The 23,871-nt window shown below is 35.2% G+C and overlaps 1 protein-coding gene across 4 annotated transcripts in view; it reads right to left on the reverse strand.

The window, feature by feature from the left end:
• Window positions 1-411: 411 nt before the first annotated feature.
• The window catches only part of LOC114330180 (protein nervous wreck), a 163,716-nt gene continuing 140,256 nt past the window's right edge, over window positions 412-23,871 (reverse strand). For 2 of the 4 annotated variants that reach the window (XM_050662900.1, XM_050662901.1), the window contains exons 14-18: window positions 21,258-21,509; window positions 20,510-20,764; window positions 18,666-18,700; window positions 12,461-12,769; window positions 412-4,410 (exon numbers count right to left, since the gene is read on the reverse strand). In XM_050662900.1, coding sequence (XP_050518857.1) covers window positions 4,222-4,410; window positions 12,461-12,769; window positions 18,666-18,700; window positions 20,510-20,764; window positions 21,258-21,509 — 1,040 coding nt within the window. In that variant the 3' untranslated portion in view covers window positions 412-4,221. Of the gene's footprint in view, window positions 4,411-12,460; window positions 12,770-18,665; window positions 18,701-18,798; window positions 18,977-20,509; window positions 20,765-21,257; window positions 21,510-23,871 lie in introns of those variants that run through there. The other 2 variants (XM_050662903.1, XM_050662902.1) reach the window with 2 other exon arrangements.

Genomic DNA, 23,871 nt, shown 5'->3' on the forward strand with positions numbered 1-23,871 from the left:
TCAACTTGCTGTCTGCTTTATTTTCAGTCTTGTAACATTTTGAAAAAATAATTTTTTTGCGAAAGCTGGATTGCAAAATTTATTTTGCAAAATCTATTAAACCGATCTTAATGAAATTTACAGTGTTGTTTTATTATATCATAAAGTTTTTCTGGTTGAAATATGAAGGTCCTAACTCTAGCACAAATGGTTGAAAAACGTAAAATTCGAATACTTGTTTCTTTATGTTTTTTTCGCAATTATTGCTATTTTGCAACAAGGGTGGCAATTTTTAAAATTTTTAACTAATCCTATATTGTAGCGCAACTTTTATGTTAGTGCAACTTTTCTCGAAAATTAATACTTTTAAAGTTATAATCAAAAAACCAAGAAAAAATCGAATTTTTCCTTCATTTTTTGACATTTTGATTATTTAAACAATGTTCCAGACCTTTTTGAGTGGGAGGATAACTCAAATATTATTATATGAGTTATTTTAAAGCAATTTCTGCAAAAAAATATGAGTCACCTCTCAACTTTCAAATATAATAATATTTTTACAAATGCGTCCTGGTCTATCTCTGTTTTCTTCTCTTGAATGCAACATATGTGCTAATAAATCCCTCTGGGATACCGCTTTCCGTATAGTACCACGTGCTAAAATCTAAAACCGTGAATCGCTCTGATTTTGTATCTCGAATAAACAAATTTTTTTTCTCCGTGTGTAATAGTTTAAAACGGAAACAGTGACGTGTACATATGCATCCGCGAAAGAGCGAGACAGACACCCCGAATTTTTTCGCTATCAGAACTGGAGCTGGTACATAGAAAAGCTTTGTATTTTTGGAATCAAACAGTAAAGCAGTAATCACTTTATTTAATTATAAATTAATATCATTTTCTACAGTCGGTTGTCAATGGTCTTCTCTTTGTTATTTTAAGGTGCTAATTATTTATTCACTTTTATAAAAAAACACTTAAAAACTAGTTCGTTTTAGTGTTATATATATCTAACGTTTAAAGCTCTTTTCTATTTTACTCTCTAATTTGAAAACTATTTTTTATATACATTAAGAGCCGGTACTTTATGTCCCGGTTTAACCTCGGTTAGCTAACCGGAGTTTAATCGGGACAGAAAAGTACCTCGTAGGTCCTCTTGCGTTGTAATAAATGCAATTTTAATTATTATTATAATTATTTATGATTATAATAATAAGTATAATTGCGTTTATGTCTATGTTATGCATATATTTTTGTCCCGATTAAACCCCGGTTAGCTAACCGAGGTTTAACCGGGACACCGGCCCTAAATTTTTCTTTATCTGTAGTCAATAACTTCCACTCATGAACTAAGATCGTATTTGTATAGAAAAACAGGTAACTGTACTAATCTTTCGGTCAAAGAATAGGTACATGCTAGGCAAAAGTAGGATGTTAGGTTAACTTAGAGTTTGATGGGAGCTTCATAGGAAGACTTTTTTTTTATTCCAAAATGTTGGTAATTGGTTCTTTCATATACTCAAGCTGTAATTTTATTTTGAAAAAGAAGTAGTTACCTACAAAATATTAACAACGAATATAGACGCATATAGAAGCTCTTTTCCAATGGGAGAAATGATCAAGGTTATTACACTTTAACATACTCCTGCCGATGGTGACTGCAAACTTTACTATATTATTTGTAGATTTCTACACAGTTGTTTCCAGGATGCCAATGTCTATTCCCATACTCTATCTGCATTCAGTATTCCTAACTCTATATATGTTCTAATGATTAGAATAAGGCATGGTTTACGTATCAATATAAGGAAATCCAAAATATGGTCGATTCAAAAAAAGTTGGCAACCTCCACAGGAGACGCAAAATGTATGAAAAAGCAATCTCTATGCAGACAAGACAAAGACGACGACTTAATATGAAGACCTTAACGCTGTGTTGTAATACTAGAATGAAAACAATAACTCTACTTAATCAAACTAACTTTATTTTAGGTTATAAAAGGCTTTTCAGACCTCAGTACGGGAAGGTCAACGAAATCGTACGACGCTTTTGAAATCTACAATCTAAAAAGAGTTACTCATGTAGAAAGACTGAGACACAAAACAAGACCAAATCCAGAAAATAACTCCAAAAATGTAGTCGAAAGCTTGATATAACCAAATCCGAATCGCTTCAATGGGTTCAACAAGGAAAAGGAAAATATTTATTTTGCTCGATTTAAGAATAAAATGATAACGTGTGTGTTTTGTGTTTTATTAGCACTGGTTTTCACAACCAACTGGCCAGTCAATTTCATAATGATTTTTTACACTATAACTTATCACTAACTCAGGGGAGTAATGTGTAGTGTGTGTGTTGAGTAAGTGTCTTGTTACTTTGCAAAGTCGACGTCATTGTCTTTGCAAAGAGACGCTAATTGTATCCGAACGTCTGCGGTCCCTCCGGTGAGGACCGATCCCACAAGGACAGAAACTATTTTCATTTATTAATTTATAATAAACGAAAAAATTCTGACCCTGGTGAGATTGGAACTCACGACCATTCGGATTTTTCGATCCAAAGATAGGCGCTCTTACCACTAAGCCACAGAGGGGGTTAAAATGATAACGAAAACTACTAAAACATTTAGCTGAGATGTTTTATTATCTACCAGAGAATGTTTACTTGGTAGTTATCGCCAATAGCACCTTGTGTTCATACTGAAGCTGTTCATCTATAGTAAATTTAGCTAGCATTAACATCTGCTCTTCTATACTGACACAGGATCTTTATCTAAACCTAAAAGGGTTTACGGATCTAGACGACTTTTGAAATCCTTGTTCCTAGTCTTTTATAACGTATCTACTTATATCCACGTATTGATATTTAGACGGATTCACAGAATCCTTTAAATAATGTCCACGCTTTATTCTGCATACGTCAAATTTTTCGAAAAGGTTAATCCTAAAGTTTTATGTCTGGTCCTTGTTGCATAACTTTTGTACTAGGTATAATATAACGACCTACGCCAAGTATGTTAGATAGATACAATCGATGAGGAAATCATTAGAGCAATTAGATGAGAATTATTATTAGAGGAACAACAATGATACATGATAGCTGTATCAGGTTAGCGAATATTTTTAAACTTTATTATAGATGGATGTTGTAATGGAAAAAAACAATCAACCCATCAACAAAACCATCAAAATAATCAATAAAGTCACCCTGTTCCTAAAATGGTTTTATATCTTGTAGTATCAGCTGTAATATTTCTGTTATATCTTTATTTTTTCTTTGGATGGTGGTTTACCTGTTGGCCATACCTGATGATCTATTTTCATATCTCTTTTCATAAACCTGCGATGAAAAATATATTAAAATCAGATAAAAAGTTCTGCAACCTTTTCTGCTACAAAACTTTAAGGTAGCACCTATGGCTCCATGACATCAGGTAACGCGACAGTTCGTAACCGCACAAATGGTAACGGACAATCCGTAACGCCATAAATTCGTAGCGGCGACAGTTCGTAACATCGACAGATCGTACCTATAACTATTCGTAACGCCAACATTTAGTTTTTTTTAGCAAATTTAGCATTACTGAATGTATACAACGAATGTATTTTGCATACTTTCCTACACTAAAAGTAGTAATACTTTTTTTAAGACCACTTCTTTTTAAATGCATTTCACCCATTTTTTACATAGGTATGTATATATTTTTGTAAATCTGACAACTCAAGAATATTTTTTTTAAATTATTATCCTGAATTATCACTTAAAAGTAAAGTAGTAAAACTACTGTTACAGGTAGATAATATTTATTTTAAGACACAATTTTCAAAATACATTTCTCCAAGAAATATGAAATGTGTTAAAGTGTTTATCGTGATGCTGGTTCGTTAAATCGATCAACGTAATTTCAATTGCAAAGTGCAACATTACGAATTATACCGTTACGAAACGTTATAGTTACGAACTTTCGATATAACGAAGTGTTGCCGTTACGAATGTGTGGCGTTACGAATTGTGGTGTTACGAACTGTCGCGTCACGAAATGTCTCGTCACGCCCCTATATATGTCGTATCTCACATATTTCTCCGCAGTCTTGACTACTGATATCTGATCACGTTAACGGTTTTTGCGTTTGAATAGTGTGAAGCACATGTAAATCTATGACTTCCTCAAAAATGAATAAATACTTTTTTGGTACTTGTTCCGACCAAAAAAAAACCGCGTTGGTTAATTAAAATATCTTCTAGGCGTTGGATTCTTTGAGGTCTTGAAGGCGGGCCAACTGGTGAGGTTCTAATTCGTCTGGGATGCTAGCTCTTCCGCCGACCACCTGTTTGGTTTCGGGTTCCGTCGCTGGAGGGGCTTGACTTACTGAGTTTTCTGCTGTACTGGGGCCTGTTGTTTCGCCATCGCTACCTGTACTGCTGCTCACCTGAAAAGGATATATGCTGTAGCAATTGAAGATCCAGATATACAGGGCCTATTTTACCACTAGGCCCATGAGGCCCCTGCTTCGGGCCCGCATTTTAATGGGGCCCCAAAAGATCAACAAAATAATATTTTTATTGAAAAAACAAATTAAAATTTCAATATTATTTAATTTTACGAACAGGAAATGATAACAAATTTGGTTAGATTTATATTCATAAACCATTCTTATCACAAAACTGCAATAAGAGTAGTATAGGTAGATTGCCTTGTTGGCATTTTAAAAATAAGCAAAATTTAATCACCCCTCCGAAGGATTAACAAGAGGTACGATTTACAAGAGGTATAGTCACGTATTTGTCATAATATTTATTCAAAATGCACTTTTAAATAATTTAATATAATATAGTTTGATGTTTGATGCGGTTTTTTTTGTAAAGATAAAGTATTGCTTGCTTGTATTAGTTTTCAGTCCTGTTCTTTTTAAGTTAGCTCAACTAATCTATTCATTAATCATTACTAATCTATTCATTAATCAGTACCTAGTCGTTTTATTAAATTTCTTTGAACATTTATTTTTCTTAACTAAGTAATCGTTTCGTTATTATTATGAGTTACAAACATTTAAGTGGCACTGAAAAACGAAAAAAAAAAAAAAACAAAAATCAAGAGAACAGGAACGGCAGGCACAAAAAGATGCAATATTATCATATTTTACGACCCACAACAGTGTGCAAAAAGGAAGTTCGTTCTCCCATCCTGTTCTTCTTCTTCTACGGCACTACAGCCCAAATTGAGCCTTGGCCTCCTTTATTTTTTGCCTCCACCCTTGCTTGTCTGTGGCTGCTCTTTTCCATACACGGACTCCTAAAAGGGCTTGTGCATCGCTGCTTACTGTGTCTTCCCAGCGCTTTCTTTGCTTTCCAACCGGTCTCTTTCCCTGCATCCAAGCGTTGAGTGCTCTTTTTGGTAGCCTAACCTCTCCCATTCTTATCACATATCCAGCCCATTGCAATCTTTGTATTCTGATGAAGTTTGACAGGGGTGTTTCCTTATAAAGTTTATAAAGCTGGTTGTTGTACCAAATTCACAGGTCCTAGTTTTCTCCTCAGTACTTTACCTTCGAATGTGTCGAGTTTGTTTTTGGATGTTTCTTTCAAGATCCATGCTTCACTGTCATAGCATGCTATTGGTCGAATTAAGGTTTTATATATTCTCATCCTTGTATTTCGGTGGACACTTTTAAACCGAAATATATGGGAGAGGGCAAAATAAGCTCTGTTTGCCTGTGTTATTCTCCTCGTATTTCTCTATCTTCTTTCCATCGGCATATATTTCTACTTCCAGGTATGTAAACTTTCTAACCCTTTCAATGTCATCTTCATGTATAATGTTTTGTGGAACTATATTTCTTCTAGTCTGTATAATTATTTTTGTTTTTTTCTGTTAATTTCCAAACCTAGCCTTTTCGTTTGCGTTTTTAACTCTGCGTATGTTGCATGTGCTCGTGTTGATGTTCTACTCATCATATCAATATCATCGGAATAAGCGGCCAGTTGAACGGTTCTGTTGGTCAGTAGGTTTCCTCGTCCAGTCTGCATTTGCCTAATCGCATACTCCAGTGCCAGGTTAAACAATGTTGGGACCAGCCCATCTTGCTTCAATCGCTGCGAGATTTTGAAAAAGTCTGTCATTTGGTTTTGTGCTCATACACATGCTTGAGTTTTATTTATTGTGTCATTAATGAGCCTAACTAGCTTGTGGGGTATTGCGAGTTCAGCCAAAGTATAGTCTCTTCCTTTCGACGAAGTCGTATGCCTGTTTGAAGTCTATAAACACGTTGTGAACATCAATGTCGTGTTCCCATGATTTGCTAAAGACCTGCTTGACTGTAAATATTTGGTCCATTGTCGATCTTCCCCGTCGGAAGCCCGTCTGAAACTCTCCAATAATATTTTCTGCTAGTGGTTGGAGCCGCTGGTTTATAATATACTTACGTGAGGACTTTATATGCTGTACATAGTATAGAGAAACTCCACGGTAGTTTTTGCACTTCAAACAATGTTTAATTATTGAAATATAAATTTTATTTACGAGTATTGCAATATTAAATATTAAAAATTTTATTAATTAAAAATTGCAATCTTAAAAATTTAAATTTTTGGTGCAACTATATTTCTATTAAATAATTAATACATTTTTGTTAGGGGCCCGAAAATTAAGTAGTGCCTCGGGCCTGATTTAAAGTAAAATAGGCTCTGCAGATATACAAATAAAACGTAGAGTAGTAATGACTAAAATTACTTTTATGAAATTGAAGTCATTTCCTTGCAATAATCATCTCAGTTTAGAACTAAGACAAAGAATGGTCAAACTGCTATGTTTGGTTTGTACTTTTGTATGATGTAGAACTGTGGACACTAAAAGTATCGAGCATGAACAAAATTGAAGCATTAGAAATGTGGATTCATAGACGGATGCTGAAGATACTTTGAACAGCAAGAAAAACTAATGAGGAAGTACTAAGGAGGGTCAATCAAGATAGAGAAATGCGAAAGACTGTTAAGCACTGAATGGACTCAGATATCAAATGCAGAACAATTATTTCATATTGCAGAAGATCGAGAAGCCTTTGCAATGGTGATCGCCAACGTCGGATAATTCTGATATGGCATGTGAAGAAAAAGAAGAAGCGATGGAAGATAAACAAAGATCTGTATCGAGAAGTTCATGCATAGGCAACGTTATCGTAAGTTTATTAACAATAAAGCTATAATCAGAGCTATATCTATTTAGGGCATGAAATTAGAACCGGAAAAGGTAATCAACTTGTGAGATCCAGCGTCGTGTAGGCTTGGGATGGGCAGTATTTGCCAAGATGGGCCACATTCTAAAAGAAACGCTACCGTTTTGCTTAAAGAAAAGAGTTTACAACCAGCGTATACTACCTGTAATAACTTCTTCTTCTTCTTATGCAATCAACTAATGGATGTTCGGAATCACGTTTGACCATTTTTCTCTATCCTTGCAGTATGTATTAGGTCTCCTATGTTTCTTAGTCCTGTCCGTTGACATTACGGAGCCATGACATTTTATTTCTGCCCACTCCTCTTCTTCCTTCGATCTTTCCTTCAATTAAGGTTTGCAGAAACTGGTATCTTTCGTTTATAATTAGGTATCCCAGGTATGCCGTTTTCTCTGTTTAATTGTGCATAGCAGTTGTCGTTCTGTACCAATTCTTCTCAGGATTTCTTCATTTGTTATTCGTGCGGTCCAGGGAACTTTAAGGATTCTTCGATAAATCCACATCTCAAATGCCTCTAGCTTATTCATTGTGTTTATTTTTAAAGTCCATCCTTCCATGTCATATAGGAGCACCGACCATATATAGCATTTCGTGAATCTTAGTCTTAGGTTCAGGTCAAAATCAGAGTTCGTAAAGACGTTTCTGAATTTCATGAATACACTTCTGGCCCTTTCTATCCGACATTTAATTTCCATATCCGACATCCAGTCCTCACATAGCCAGGTTCCCAGGTACTTAAATTTTTTTAAGCGCTCTACATCTTGGTTGTTATATGCTATAATAGTCTTGCATTTTGATGTTGAAATAATTGACGGCTGATTATAACGAACTTCGTCTTTTTTATGTTGATGCTAAGTCCCATGTTCTCGCTATGTTCTCCAATTTTATTAAGAAGGTTTTGGAGGTCTTCTGTATTGTCTGCTATTAAGACCGAATCATCTGCATATCGTATATTATTGACCCAGGTACCATTTACTTTGATGCCGCTTTCGCATTCCTCAAGAGCTTCCTGGAAGATACTTTCTGAATATAAATTGAACAGTAGTGGGGAGATAAGGTATCCCTGTCTTACACCTCTGAATTTTTTGAGCTTGCGTTGTTTCATTCAGACGACAGCTGTTTGATTGCAGTAAAGAGCTTCTATGCAGCGAATGTCTTTTTGATCTATGTCGAGTTGTTTTAGTATATGTACGAGTTTATGATGTTGTACTCGATCGAAGGCTTTTTCATAATCTATAAAGCACATCATTACATATTTCCTTTGATCGTAGCAGTTCTGAGCTAGCACTTGTGATAACGTGGTTCCGAATATGGTTCCGAAACCATAACTTTGACTAAACATTCTGCAAATAAATTGAGAATAACCCAAAGAAAAATGGAAAGAGCAATGTTAGGGATATCAAGAAGAAATATGGTACCAAATAGGATAGTAAGAGAGAGGTACAAAGTGACAGATGTCATAAAAAAATGCACAAGCCAAATGGAGATGGGCTGGACATGCAGCACGTTTAAATGATAATAGGTGGACCAAAAGACTCATAGACTGGATTAAAGACACCGAGGTAGGTAGACCCAGGGCCGCAATTTGGTAAACATAGTCGAATTTCGTGTTTTATTCGAGAATTACAAAGCAGTTTTTGATTGTTTCGAAAAATTTTCTCGCCTGTTCTATTCTCGATCTTATTTCTAGATCAGGATTTAGGCTGCTATCGATCCAACATCCCAGGTAGTTAAATTTATTTACCTGTTCTAAATGTGCCCATTTATTGTGCAAGGTTGAGGTATATTTTAGTTTTTTTCGGATTGACATCACTTTGGTTTTTTAATGTTTATTTTCAGACCAAATGGCCACAGGTCGAGTTGGTATGGGACCGTGCAAGTTCGGCAAAGCGACCTCTATTTCTACGCTATGTACTTTTATTCGCACTTTTAATTATATTGGCCAATTATATTAGTCCTGGTTGCTGGATAATTGTCAAGGCCATAGTCCAAAAAAATAATAAGAAGAAAAAATAAGATGCAGGTTATGTTATGCAAACGTTAACAATTGTATGTAGTAAATAAAATTAGTTATTAAAATGCAGTACTGCAAGCAAAATACAATTAATTAAATTTACCTTCATATAATAATTGCATATCGTATCAATATTGTGGAGCAATATACAATTTTTCTGCTTCAATGACAGAAGGTATGAAATATACGTCAATTTGACAATTTCAATTGACAATATGAATTATTTAAGATAGTTGCAATATTTCTCCGCGACTCGCGCACGGTCGTTTCTCGTTTCCCTTCCAAGTACTTGCACTGGAATCCGCAATGTTGATATTTACGCCAGTAAATCAGTAAATTAAGTAAATAAAGAGTATTAATTAAACTCATTATGCACATAAAGTGAAGAGCAAAAAAACGAGAAAAATTACGTTTTTGGTCTGGTCGATGCCGCCGGGCCCCTTACATCGCCGGGCCCCGGTAAAATGGACCGGCCCTCTCGGCGGACCTGGGTAGACCACCAAAAAGATGGATGGGTGACTTGAGAAAATTAGATACAGAAGGCACAAGATAGAAAACAATAGAAGAATATGGAGGAGACCTATATGCAACAATAGATGTAAGAGGTTGATGAATGAGGTGATGATGATGAACAATAAAGAAACATTATTTTGTTGAAAAACACCCTTTTAAAACTATAACTTTTACCTACCACTTACAGACCAGACACTAAAATCTTCTTTGTTTTTTGAGAGACCAGACGGTAGAAGATCAGTAGACCATTCCAGAGAAAGATAAAAGGATGATGTTGAAGCCGGTTTATCTAAGATTGAGGTACAACAACGGGAAATGGAAGCGCAAGATCTTAGAAGATGAAAGCTATAGTGGATGCAGCGAAGAGCGAAGACTCACCTTCTTCTTCTTCATGTACCATGCCCTTTCAGAACGTTGGTTACCATCATAGCTATCTTAATTTTATTCACTGTCACCCTAAATAGCATGCTTGTATCAACACCATACCAATCTCGCAAGTTCTTCAACCATGAGGTTCTTCTTCGTCCTGGACTGCATTTGCCTGCTATTTTTCCTTGCATGATATTTTGCAGCAACCTATATTTGGGACCTCTCATTACATGTCCGAAATACTCCAGCTTTCTCTGCTTGATACTTTTTATGATCTCAGTGGTCTTGCTGAGAGGTTCTAGTATTGTGGAGTTTCGAATCTTCTCCACACAGGAAACTTTTAAAATTCTTCTATAGCACCACATTTCGACAGCCTCAAGGCGATTTATATCAATTTTATTCACAGTTCAGGACTCGACACCGTAAAGTAAGACCGAGAACACGTAGCAGCGAAGTAGGCGGACCCTCAATGCTAATTTTAGGTCTGTGTTATATAACACCTTGGACATCCTTCTAAAAGCGGCTCTAGCCTGCTCTATCCTAGATCTAATTTCGCCGTGATTTTCTGCGTTACAATTTAATTGCTGTCCAAGGTAAACGATTTTATCAACTTGCTCAAGTTTGGTATTATTTACATATATAGACGGTTTTATATGCTGTTGTTTACTTATTACGAGTATTTTGGTTTTCCGTATGTTCAGATCCAGACCTGCCTCCCTACAACTCTCAACGACACTATCAAGCATATCCGCATATCGCAAATTATTGATGACTTCATCGTTCACAAGTATTCCTTCTTGTTTTTCAGAAAGTGCTTTTCTGAAAATTCTTTCGGAGTAAACGTTGAAAAGCAGGGGTGAAAAGAGACATCTCTGCCGTACTCCTCTTTTAATATTAAGAGCTTGTGATTCCACACCATCTACTAAAACTGATGTTGTTTGATTAACATATAAATTTGCAATTATTCGAACATCTCTGCCGTCTAAGCCAATGTCTTTTAGAGCTTCGATCAATATAAAGTACTTAACACGATCAAATGCCTTTTGGAAGTCAATAAAACAACAGTATATGTCTACAGATGTATCTCGACATCTTTGAGCAAGTACGTTCATTCCAAACAGTGCCTCTCTCGTTCCAAACCCGTTACGGAAACCAAACTGTGTGTCATCCAGGTATTCCTCGCATTTATTGTAGATACGACCATGTATTACCTTCAGAAAAATTTTCAATAAATGGTTTAACAAACTGATGGTTCTATAATCAGCACAGGTTTTGCTGTTGTGTTCTTAGGTAGAGCTATAAACAGTGAATTAGACCAGCCATTAGGAAGTTATCCGCTGGTATAAATGGCATTGAAAAACGAAGTTATAGCCTCTCAAACATTACTATCATTTATAAGCTTGTATATTTCAGTTGGAATTTCATCACGACCAGTCGCTCTGCCATCTTTTGATGATTGTATGGCTTTTATTACCTCAGAGCGTGTTATTAGGGGTCCGTCGCAGTTAGTAATATCGGGAGGTGAACTACTCCTATCGTCTTCGAATAGGTTCGTAACGTAATTTTCCCATTCTTTAAGTTTGTCCTCTACTTCAAATATTACTTTACCATGTTCATCCTGTAGCAATGCAGTTTGTTTCTTATTGAAGATACCAGCCGCTTCTTTCACTTTTTACTACATGTTAAACGTGTCGTATCTGTTTTCAAGTTCTTCAATGTCATGACACTGTTTGGCTAGATGTTGACCATTTGCTTCTCGTATTTTACGTCGAATTTCTTTTTGTATGCCTGATATAAAGTGTTTCGTTGTTTTTCGCTAGTCGCCGTTGTTCCATCAAATCCAATATGTCCTCTGTCATCCAAGCCTGCTTTTTTAGCTTTGATCTGCCTTGTAAATTTCTCGCACAGATTTCTTTAACTGTTGTTATGATTTTATTTAAGCCCTTATCTACATTCTCACCGATGTTTTCCCAAATTAAATTTTCGTTCAGTTGTCTTTGAACTGATTCCTTAACTTTCTCGTCTTGTAATTGGGCTGTATCAATATTTTTGCGAGGCTTCTTTTTGATCTCCTTTTTTAATTTTAATTGGGTTACAGCTACTATGGGATTGTGATCAGACCCAATGTCAGCACCTGGATAAGTTTTAACTGATTTGATGCAGTTTCTAAATCGATTTTTTATTAGAATGAAGACGATTTGGTTCCTAATAATTTTAATCCTCTGATTCGGCATTTGACTTCTAGGTGTAGAGTCTTCTCGGTGGTAGTTTAAAGTGAGTATTCGATATAATGAAGACTCACCCCGAGTCGTAAAACCAGTCAAGAAATAAAGAATAAATAAAAATATTTACCACAAAAGGCGTATCTGCATGATGATCCTCAAAAACTTCCTCCAAATCGTCCATAGTCTCTTGTCGTTTATTATCGTTTTCCACGGATGGATGAGATGGCGAGGGCTTCGAGTCTTCTTCGTCTTCTTCGGGAATGGAAGAGTGATCTTTACCTCCGTCTTTGTGATTCACCTCTGAGTCTTCCGGTGGCGGAAAGGGACTAGCCGCTTCTTCCATCATGGGAGTAGCGGCAGTGATGACGATCTGTGCGGCGCACAAGCCAAAATCACTATCTGCTTGTTGATCCTCCTGGTCTACTTCTTGCGAATCCTAGACACATAACAAAATAAATACCGGAATAAAGAAAGTCAGTTTTACATGTAATTCGATTCAGGAGCCACCACCATCAGTTGACATACATTTCTTCTTTTTTTAGTCATCAGAACTATCTGTGGTGTATCCTGAAGCAAACTAAAACTGGCTGTCTACTAAGCAAAGTAATAAACAAGTATGTGCTGCTGTCCGCATTAGCGACATCTATTTAAACGAAAGAGAAAAGAGAAAATTATCTTTTAGGTCGGAATGCAGAATTCTTGATAACCGTCTATGCGATAAATACAGGGCCCCCGTAAGGGCTGATGCCGCCTGTGTGCAAAAAAGGAGTTTGCCGCCCTTTAGGCATTTTAGTTCATGTTTATTTATTTATTTTTTAGAAGGTAGGTCGATAGGTGCGTGAAATAAAGCAAAAAACTGAAGCTTAAAAGTCATAATGATTTTTCCCCGAAAAGTGCTTAATTTTTTTGGTTATTTCACGTTGAAATATTCGAATTGGAATTTGACGAATAAGAACGTTTTTCTCATCAGCTCCAATTTTGCTTTCACTAGGTCTATAGACTTCATAAATACACCATTTTTTCGTTTTTTATAAGCTACATTTTTGATAACAATATTTTTCGATAAAATACTTAGTTTTTGAGTTATTTACGAAAAACCGTCTAAAAACATGTTTTTTTCTGTTGAGAAATAAACATTTTCACTCGCAAATAACTCACCAAATAATTTTTAAACCACCGAGAAGGGGTTTTATTCAACTCACAAGCAAAAGCAACCAACAACAAAGTCCAATTATGAAGTGGAGGGTAAGGGTAGAACCTGCATCCAAATTTTCGTGCAATTCGTTGGTCACCCTGAAAATTACACGGTATCGCCGTATTTCACGTCCATTTACTGGGCTATAGGTACAATAGAAAAATAAAAAATAGCTATTGCAGTAGCGATATTTTCTGACTTTGCTGTTGCTCATTCATCAATTACATCTCTTAACATTTATACCATCAAAAATTTCTTGTTCAATTGCTAATATTGCTAGCCCAGGCAATCGTTCTTGATGCATTGTCCAAATGATTTTTAACTTTGAAAAAGATCGCTCGTCAGCAGCCAAATATACAGGTAATGTCAAAAGAATTCTTAATGAAATGTTTACGTTTGGAAGGTTGAAGATTAAATTGTTTTCAAATATAAATATATTGTAAAATACTTAAGGGGTCATTATCAATAGGTAATGAAGATAACTTTTTAATTGCATTAAACAAATCATTGGAGTCTATACCTATTCTTATTATCCTGATCTGTCAGTCATTCTTCAAGAACAAAACAACGTTTTAAAAGATCGCTGTCACTTAATTTAAATAATATGTTTCGTGTGTATATACAGAGTGTCCAGAAACTCTACCGACAAACGAAGACAGGAGATTCCTCAGATAATTTTAAGTCAATTTAACCCAATTTACCTAGTCCGAAAATGCTTCCTAAGGGAGCTAGAGCTCTTTGAAGATGGCGTCTTTGAACTAGTTTTTCTTAAATACCTCCAGAACGCTTCTAGTTAGAAAAACGAAAATTGGTACACATATTTATCTTCCAGAGTTAAATCGATTTCATCTATTGTGAATTTCTAGTACCAGTCATAGGCGTCCGTTTTGGGTGGGGCAACGGTTACTTTATCGCATAACTTTTTTGTCTTTAATTTTTAGGCATTTCTGATACTGGATTATTAAATTGTGAGGTATTCTAGTACTAAAAGGTACTCTTGCTTTAAGTCGGTAGGACACACCGTTTTCTAGAAAAATCGATTTGAAAACTTTTTGTTTTGTGAATATCAAAAAAAAAAAATTAAAAAAAAACTATTTAGAAAAACGAAAACTGGTACGTTTATTTATATTCCAGAGATGAATCGATTTCATTAATTGCGAATTTCTAATACCGGTCATATGCGCCCGTTTTGGGTAGGCCAACGGTTATTTTATCGCATAACTTTTTGTCTTTAATATTTAAGAATTTTTGACACTAAATTATTAAATTATGAGGTATTCTAGCTCTAAAAGTTACTCTTGCTTTAAATTGGTAAAATACACCGTTATTTTTTGAAAAGATTTTTCAATTTTTTTATCAAATTCAGGAAACGAAAAATTTCAAATCGATTTTTCTAGAAAACGGTGTGTCCTACCGATTTAAAGCAAGAGTACCTTTTAGTACTAGAATACCTCACAATTTAATAATCCAGTATCAAAAATGCTTTAAAGTTAAAGACAAAAAAGTTATGCGATAAAATATCCGTTGCCCCACCAAAAACGGACGGCTATGACTGGTACTAGAAATTCACAATAGATGGAATCGATTTAGCTCTGGAAGATAAATATGTGTACAAATTTTCGTTTTTCTAACTAGAAGCGTTCTGGAGGTATTAAAGAAAAACTAGTTCAAATACCCCATCTTCAAAGAGCTCTAGCTCCCTTAGGAAGCATTTTCGGACTAGGTGAATTTGGTTAAATTGTCTTAAAATTATCTAAGGAATCTCCTGTCTTAGTTTGTCGGTAGAGTTTCTGGACACCCTGTATACCTAATCCTATTCAATTTTTCAACTTTTATTTTAAAAGTAATTTTTATTTTTTTTTGGAAATTATTTTTAAATTTTTGACCCTGGGTTTTGGCGCCCCTAAAGAATGGCGCCCGCGTGCATTGCACACTTTACACATATGGTAGCGGGGGCCCTGGATAAATAGCGGACATGGGAGAATCTACAATTTGCATTCATCACGTGTCCGCTTATCTCGATAAAAATACAAAAGAATTCTGCTTTTTTAGTACTCAAATATGAATAAAATGAAATAAAATCCACAAGGAAAAGAAAAACTTTTCTTTTCTTGTAGTTGGCTGTATAGTATCAATCACAAAAATTGCAAAAAAATCCTTTGTAAAAGGTTCAACATTTTTATTAAAAATCCCTTTAAGGGCTACATAACAGACCGTTTTCGATTTTATTAAAAATCATCATCAATGTTAAAATAGGTTGGATGCCAGCTGAGCCACAAAAGAAATACTATAGGGTAAAAACCCTTTAAATATTATATAGTTGCATTAAAGGTGCATCTTAATTAAAACTCCATAGGATGGATATAGATGAAACAGAATGATGCCTTTAGGTAAAGTATGGACCTTCCCAACACGTGGGATGTAAATTGAGTTGGTTACATTACAATTTACATCTCACGTGTTGGAAAGATCCATACCTTACCTAAGGGCATTATTCTGTTTCATCTATATCCATCCTATGCAGTTTTAATTAAGTATGCACCTTTAATGAAACTATATAATATTTTAAGGGTTTTTATCCTAGTATTTCTTTGGTGGCTCAGCTGGCATCCAACCTGTTTTAACACTGATGATGATTTTGTTATAAAATTCAAAACGTTCTGTGATGTAGCCCTTAAAGGGATTTTTAATAAAAATTTTATACCTTTTACGAAGGATTTTTTTTCCAATTTTTTTAAAGTGAAATACGAAAAGACAGCTTTAGCTTTAATTCGATTCAGGGGCCAGCATGTAACGATATGATTCCTCGGCAAGCGATGAGCTGGTCTACCAGAGACGACCGGAGGAGTGTCCGTGTTGGCGCATTCCTTCTTCATAGCACCGTTGGGGGAAACCGAAGGAGAGGGCATCGAGAGCATATTTAAGAGGAGCCAGGAGAATGAGAAAATCAATCGTTGCTAGCGTGTTGAAGTAGCAATGGCTCGATTGTCAGAGATGCACCGTATCTTGAGGTGGAACTGTGCCTAGGCGGATGCCACCGTGATAAAGTGGCGTCCACCATAGTAGCGAGGAACGAGCGACTGCGTGTCGCTGTTTATCCGTGCCGCATTGAAGTGAAATGCGTTGTCTCCGTATATGACTATGTTGATATAACGTAGCGAGATTGTTATTGTATATATTGTGCTGTTTATCGTATCATTTGAATGTTGATATTATGATCGGATGACTGTAATAAAGTTTAATATTGTTTTTCCTTTGCAGAAGATGGAATTATCTTTTATTTGTTTTAAACTGTATATAATTATCTTAAATATATTGTTGTGGAATTGTTTTTTTTGAGGAAAGTCAAAAAAATTAAATTTATATCAACGACCATAAAATCATAGTTTTTGATCAACCTGTATATGACCAAGATTGTATAGAATTTAATTTTGCTATTAAACAAGTGTTTCGGAAAAATTAAAACGATTAGTGATAATTATTCGACGAAATGGATGGTTTTGTTATTGCTGTACTTTTTCTATTTATTTAGATTAATTATCAAATTCTTAATTTAATAGATTATCCAATTATTTTATTTATTGCCTATGTAAAAACACAACTAAATACCAATTAAATTTTCCAATTAATACTCTCAGGGCTAATTTAGTATTTGATACAATACCTGTGATCTGTGGCTTCTAGTATTTCTAGTTGTTTACTTCTTCCAGGGTAGAAACAGGGAAATTGAAAACACTCAAAATCATATAAATGTAATCTATTGTTTTTATCAATTAAGCCGTGTACATATGATTCAAAAAATACTAAAATTTTACTTTGTTGCAACAATCTCTAACTTAATAAATTTAAACTCTAACTCTGATATCTCCTTGTTTTGACAAAAATATTTATTTAATTAATTTCTTATTTACTCATACTAAATTGAATGAATTTTACTTTTCTTCTTTTGAATTGATTTCTCAAATTTTAAATGACTAACTGCGTTAAAAAAATTGTTCAATAAACAAATTAACAAATATAGTTTTGATATAAATACATTTTCTCCATTCAGACAAATGATTTGACTAACCTTTTATTCTTCACTCCCTCGTTTTCTGGATTGCGCCGTCCTTGATTCTCTCAACACGTACTCTCTGGTTGTTGCGAAAAAGTCCCTCTCGTCAAAACTGCTTCCAAGAAAAACACACAGGACTTGCTCGAATATCTTGTGCACAAACGGATAATAATCAGCTACTCGTTCTAGACAAAACAAAGGAATCTCCCTCGGACCAGGAAAATTAACTCTTCAACCGGTCGACGATTTGGTTTCAACTTGATTCTGCTCGCAAAGGCCGATCACACCACTCTACACTGATTATACATTTTAAAACTCGACTGCGTTCTTCAGATGTCAATTACACAGTGTCTTTATTTTTCTCCCAAATCCATACTCTCACATTCATAATCCCTTCTCCTGATATTTTCCATTCAATAAACAACAACCTCTCTCAAACCATTCATTTCTTAAGAAACCAAATATCCTTCCATATAACTTTTCCCATTTGTCAAATTTAAAAAAATATCATAATTAGTTCTTTACTACTTTTTACTTTTACATCTAAAAACTAATACAGTTTGTTTACCACATTAAAATACCTTCCCGGAAGGATCTTAAAAACCTATTTGTCCCGTCAACGCTCTCTCCACTTTCTAATAACCGAATTGTTTGTTAATGTCCCGTCCATTTCGTCGAATAATTATCACTAATCGTTTTAATTTTTCCGAAACACTTGTTTAATAGCAAAATTAAATTCTATACAATCTTGGTCATATACAGGGTGATGAAAAACTATGATTTTATGGTCGTTGATATAAATTTAATTTTTTTCACTTTCCTTAAAAAAACAATTCCACAACAATATTTAGTTTATTTTTTAACCTGTGTTTTACTGAGTCTGTCGTCCTAAAAGAGCTACCCGTTACAAGCATCCTTAGTAGACAGCCAGATTTAGATTGCTTCCGGGTATAGGTACCACAGACAATTCTGATGACTATACAAAGAGGAAACATGTTTCAACTGATAGTGGCGGCCGCGGCCCTTGAATCGAATTATAATCGATAAACAAAAATATAAAACAAGGTAAGCATTAAATCATACCTCATCGACGATCTCAACCGTTGGCACGTCGATAGCTAAAAGTAGCAATAAAATTATAATTGTTAGTTAATCAATACGAAAACAAAATTATCATTACTGTTAAATATTATAAAACTAAAACCACATAAGTAATTGAAAAAACATTAAATCTTTACTTAATTCTTCTTTACATGCTTTGAATTTATCTTGAATTTTTCACTGAGTGCTTGTCCAAAATAATACTTCACTACTTCGCTCCACCTCCACTGAGTCCACTGTTATATTTATGTTAACCTCAGAGTATCGGAGTATCTCCCACAGTAACCTGGGACCTGGATTAAAAAGAAATGATTACATAACAGAAGTAAGGGTCAGGACAGAAATAGCAAGAATTGCGTTTGTAAAAATGAAAACAATTTTCTATAATGGAGACCGTAGATTAGAACTGAGAGTAACAACTTTGAGATGAATATGGACACCCTAAAGCAAGAACTGATAAATAAGCTACAGTCATTTAAAATGTGGTGTTACAGAATGATGCTTAGAATAGTACGGACAGAGAAGAAAACGAACTCGGAAGTATTGCGAGAAATGGGCAAAGAGTGCGAAATAATAAACACAATAAAAATAAGAAATTTACAATAACTGAGAGACGTAATGAGGAGAAAGAGAATTGAAAACAAAATCAATGGGAAAATCCCAGTATCTGACTGTAAAAAATCATACAGAAGTAAAAAACTTCGTTTGTATAATGGTATATAAAGTTTATTAAAAAACTATTAAAAGTCATCCAAATGGATTGTAAAACGTTTTCGATCTAGATCAGATCATCTTCAGTGCGTTCTACTAAGTAGATGAAACTAGCACACTTTTAAAATTGATAACATCGAGATATATGATTTATGTGTTAATATTATGATATATGTAGCAACTTACAAGTCGATGTTAAAAGATTATATATTAAAAGTGCTCAAAGGGCAACATGCTTCCCTGCTCGAAAAGAACACGCAGTTCTTGCCAGTTCAATGGACACAGACCAATGTGCTCCCATCTATCTAGTTTCAGCTCTATGGTTTTGCTTAAGATCTAGGTGTCGCTAGCATAAAGCACCGTTGGCCAGATAACCGTAGTATAAGTATATTCTTATTTTTGCTCCTGTGGATATTTTCTTTGATCTCAGCATCTTATTTAGACTCCATCAATTTTATAACCTTTGGCCATTTTTTAGATTTCTTGAGTCTCTTCATTTCTATTTGTTAACGTTACTCCCAAATAGAACTGTTCAACTATCTCAAAATTATATTCCTTGTCTGTGGTAGATAGCAGATACTTTTCAAAACTGCCATAACTATTCATTATTTCCCCTCATCTCCATATACTTTGTCTTCTCCTCATTTACTTCCAGCCTGAACTCTCTGGCGTTTCTCTCGAACCTTTTAAAAGTTTTTCTTAATTCTGTTGGTTTTGTCAAATTTCTTCTTGGTAAATGTCAAAAGTGAGAATAGCAATGATGATTGCCAACCTTCGTCGCGGAGATGGCACGTAAAGGAGAAGTTGGTTTTCTTGTTATTAGGGCAAGTCGTAGATTGGGTTTTTAGTGTGAATATTGCTTTCCCTTAATTCCCTAAATTTTGTCCAATATTAGGTTGGAAAATACAGTGGACAGAGGGTCACCTTGTCGTAGGCCTTTAGTGATGTTAAAGCTGTCGGAGACTACCTGTTAATGTATATAACAGAACGGTGATCACGGTTACCGTTTAAAATCACCGTTATTCAAAATTTACGGTCACTGATCACGGCGTGATTTAAAAATCACTACATTCACTACGACTACTACAAATATATAACTTTCTATGAAAACTTACTGGGCACCGCATTGGGAGCTCCGGACGATCTTGAATTGAATTGACTTCCGTATTGGTTCTGTTGGTCCCGGGAGAGCGCCATGGCGAAGCCCCCTAAGGCCGCTGCGTCTTCTGGCGCCTCTTCACCGTCTTCAGCCTCGACTTCTCCCTCTTCTGGTATTTCTCCGTTTTCGTTGATTGCTTCGTCTCCTTCTTCTATAGGTGGAGCGGGCGGGGGCGGTTGAAGGGGTGGAGAAGATATCGTCACTTCGTCACCTAAGACCATAAATTCAATATATTTCATGAAAGAGATAATTTAGTAGCAATAATAAGAAAAAGAATGGAAAATGTCCCGACGATACTATTCAATTTTTCACATGAGAAATACTGACTACTTCGGCCATATAATTAGAGGATCTAAATACCATCTGCCTTGCCTTAAAATACAAGGAAAAGTGGAGAGAAAGATGGATTGATCGAAAGAGACTTTCATGGCTGGGTAATATTAGACAATGGTGTGGTTAGACAATATAATAATTATTCTGTGCAGCAGTTGATAGAGAAAGAATTCAGGAAATTGCAAACAAAATGTTGGCCAGCGCGTTTGAACATGGACACTACACCTAAAGAAGAAAATTCTTTGGTAATATGTGGAAGTTAATTATGCACAAAGGTAGTAAATTTTATTAGTAGAATGGTAAGAAGTTTAATCTGTTAAGATTAAGATTTAATACAGAAGATATTGTTTTGTCTAAACTGCTGACCTTACCTTCTTCAGTATCGGCTAAATAATCGGGCACGTCTGGTGGTGTAAAAACGGGAGGCGCAGACTGAGGAGGAGTTTCGTCCCATTCGTTAACTAAGGGTTCCCCAAACTCGTCGCATTCCTCTACCACCAACGAGGGGAAATTGCCGATGTGACCCTCCAATTCTCCTTGCCACCAGCCGTCGTCTATGCTGTGTGCACACCTACTCAATATCTTTATTATTTGTCCTTCTTCGAAAGTAAGTTCTTCACCACCTACAAAAAGAATATTATTCTACTAAAAAACGTTATAAAAAACATTCATTAAGCATTAAAACCCCTAGAGATTATAGCTAACGCCACGGCTTGACTTTCTTGTGAACCGTCATTGTTTATCATTAAAGTCATTGCACATTGCAGGAGTTACATTACATAACATCAGATAATATTACGAGTGGGTCATTGTCATAAGTGTAAATAGACAGTAGTTGTAAATAGCAAAATTTCAACTTCGTTTTCGTCGACAGTTTGTTGAATTAAATAAGAAAATAATAAAAATATTTGGAAATGTGCGACTTGGAACAACTTTATAAACAAGAAGAAGCACTACTTGCCACAGAGGTTGTAAGCATGAGATGCAAAAGGAGACTCTCACATAATGAGAGCACTCATAGACCAAGAGTCACAATGCTCATTTATCAGGGAACAAGCGGCGACGGCGCTAGGAACAAAGAGACAGCCAATGCAGGCAACCATATCAGGAATAGGCTCGTCTGAAGAAAAGACAGCCAACTAGAGCATGAAGCTATTAATCGAAACACATTTCCAAAGTGATTTCAAGATGGAAACAGAGGCGTTAGTACTACCAAAGAATACAGTTACATATTCATGGAGGGTATCGACCGATTAATCGGCCTACTCACTCAAAACACAAAACTAGGATGGATAGTGTCAGGAACGACACAAAGAAAGGAATCCAGTCCTCAACAAGCAGATCATAATACTATGACTATTGTACAATACAGTACAATTCAGCTCCTTATCAGGGGCAATTACTAAGAAAGAGTGACGAAACACTCGTTCAAACACAAAACAAAAGACTCCAGCAGATACCGAATGACAGTAGGTATAAAGGAGCAGAAGAGGTGTATCAAACGGACACAAATACAATACAGTAAACAAAAGACTCCAGCAGGTGCCGAAGGACATAGGTATAAAGGAGCAGAAGAGGTGTACCAAACGGACACAAATACAATACCGTAAAAAACGTCGATCGACGGAAAGAAGGAAACAATGTAACACATGAAGATTACAAAAATAACTCTAAAAGAAGAGAAACATACAGAAACAAAACCTGCAACAGTACTAACGCCAAGGAAAAACTTGACACGAAGATGTACCGTGACAAAACGTATAAAAATACAAAAGAAAATAGACGTCGTGATACAAGGACGTATCGGGATCAAACCTACATTAGTGCAAACGAAAACAAGAAGAAATCTTACAAAGATAAAAATAGAAAATACGAAAGACGAAATTATACGAATTTATTATACGAAATAGACGAAAACATATGAAAGAAGGACTTATCATAATAAAACTAGAATCCAAAATAATAAAGGAGCATGGCAAGCTTAACAAAGAAGAAATACTAACAGAAGAAGAATCAAACAATGGACTCGGGTGACTTACAACCACCGTGAGCAACAGAAGAATTCGGTGCCTGATGCAAATTTTTTCGGGGATGTATACAAATAGGGATTGACCTTAAGGGTTGAAAACTAAGTCGTGTGGAAGAATGCTAAGAGGAAGGCCTAGGGTGGTAATTCGGATCCCACTCGGTTGAGTCCTGGAGATCTAGTACGACAATGGATTTTTACATGATGGATAGAATAAGCAAAAGGAACTTGGAATTATGGATTCAGGATATATATTTTTTTTGGAAATCAGCTATAACGCTGCAAATGGAGGGATTTTTTTGTCACCGCCCCAAGGAATCTACTAACTATAGTAGATTTTATTTACACTTTATACTACACTTTTCTACAAACTTATACAACTCTTGTATACAACTACAGGGTTGATAACTTAATACTTCAATTATGGTCATACAAGAAGATAAGACAAAAGTTGACCGCAATAATAAACACAAAAACACAATGCTATAATAATAGAAACAATAAATACACAATAATACAACCGTCTAATAATAAAAATCATTAATAACTTTACGTATTTTGAAATATTTCGCTTTATAAAACACGACCTTTATTATTAGCCTACATATAATGTAATACAAACCGAGGTTACAAAACAGATCCAGATTCTGCGAGAACAGCAAACACTAGCCGAGTTGTTTGGATGAAATAAAATACAATTAAATATATCTACGTATAATTATAGACCGAGAGCTCGTCGTACAGTTCGATAATATTAATAATAAAATATCTAAAACTGCAATACGATTATAATAATAAGAGAAAACAATAATAATACAATACTTAACACATTGAAACATCTACCCCACTCAATACCTTTTCATTTACCTGTACCTAACCTGAACTTTGACTTGAATGTTGATTGAAATTCTGATTTTGATTAAATTTTGATATTATTACCTAAGGTGTTGCAGTTGGAG

The sequence above is a fragment of the Diabrotica virgifera genome, chromosome 9, assembly GCF_917563875.1.
Source record: "Diabrotica virgifera virgifera chromosome 9, PGI_DIABVI_V3a".
Classification (NCBI taxonomy): domain Eukaryota; kingdom Metazoa; phylum Arthropoda; class Insecta; order Coleoptera; family Chrysomelidae; genus Diabrotica; species Diabrotica virgifera.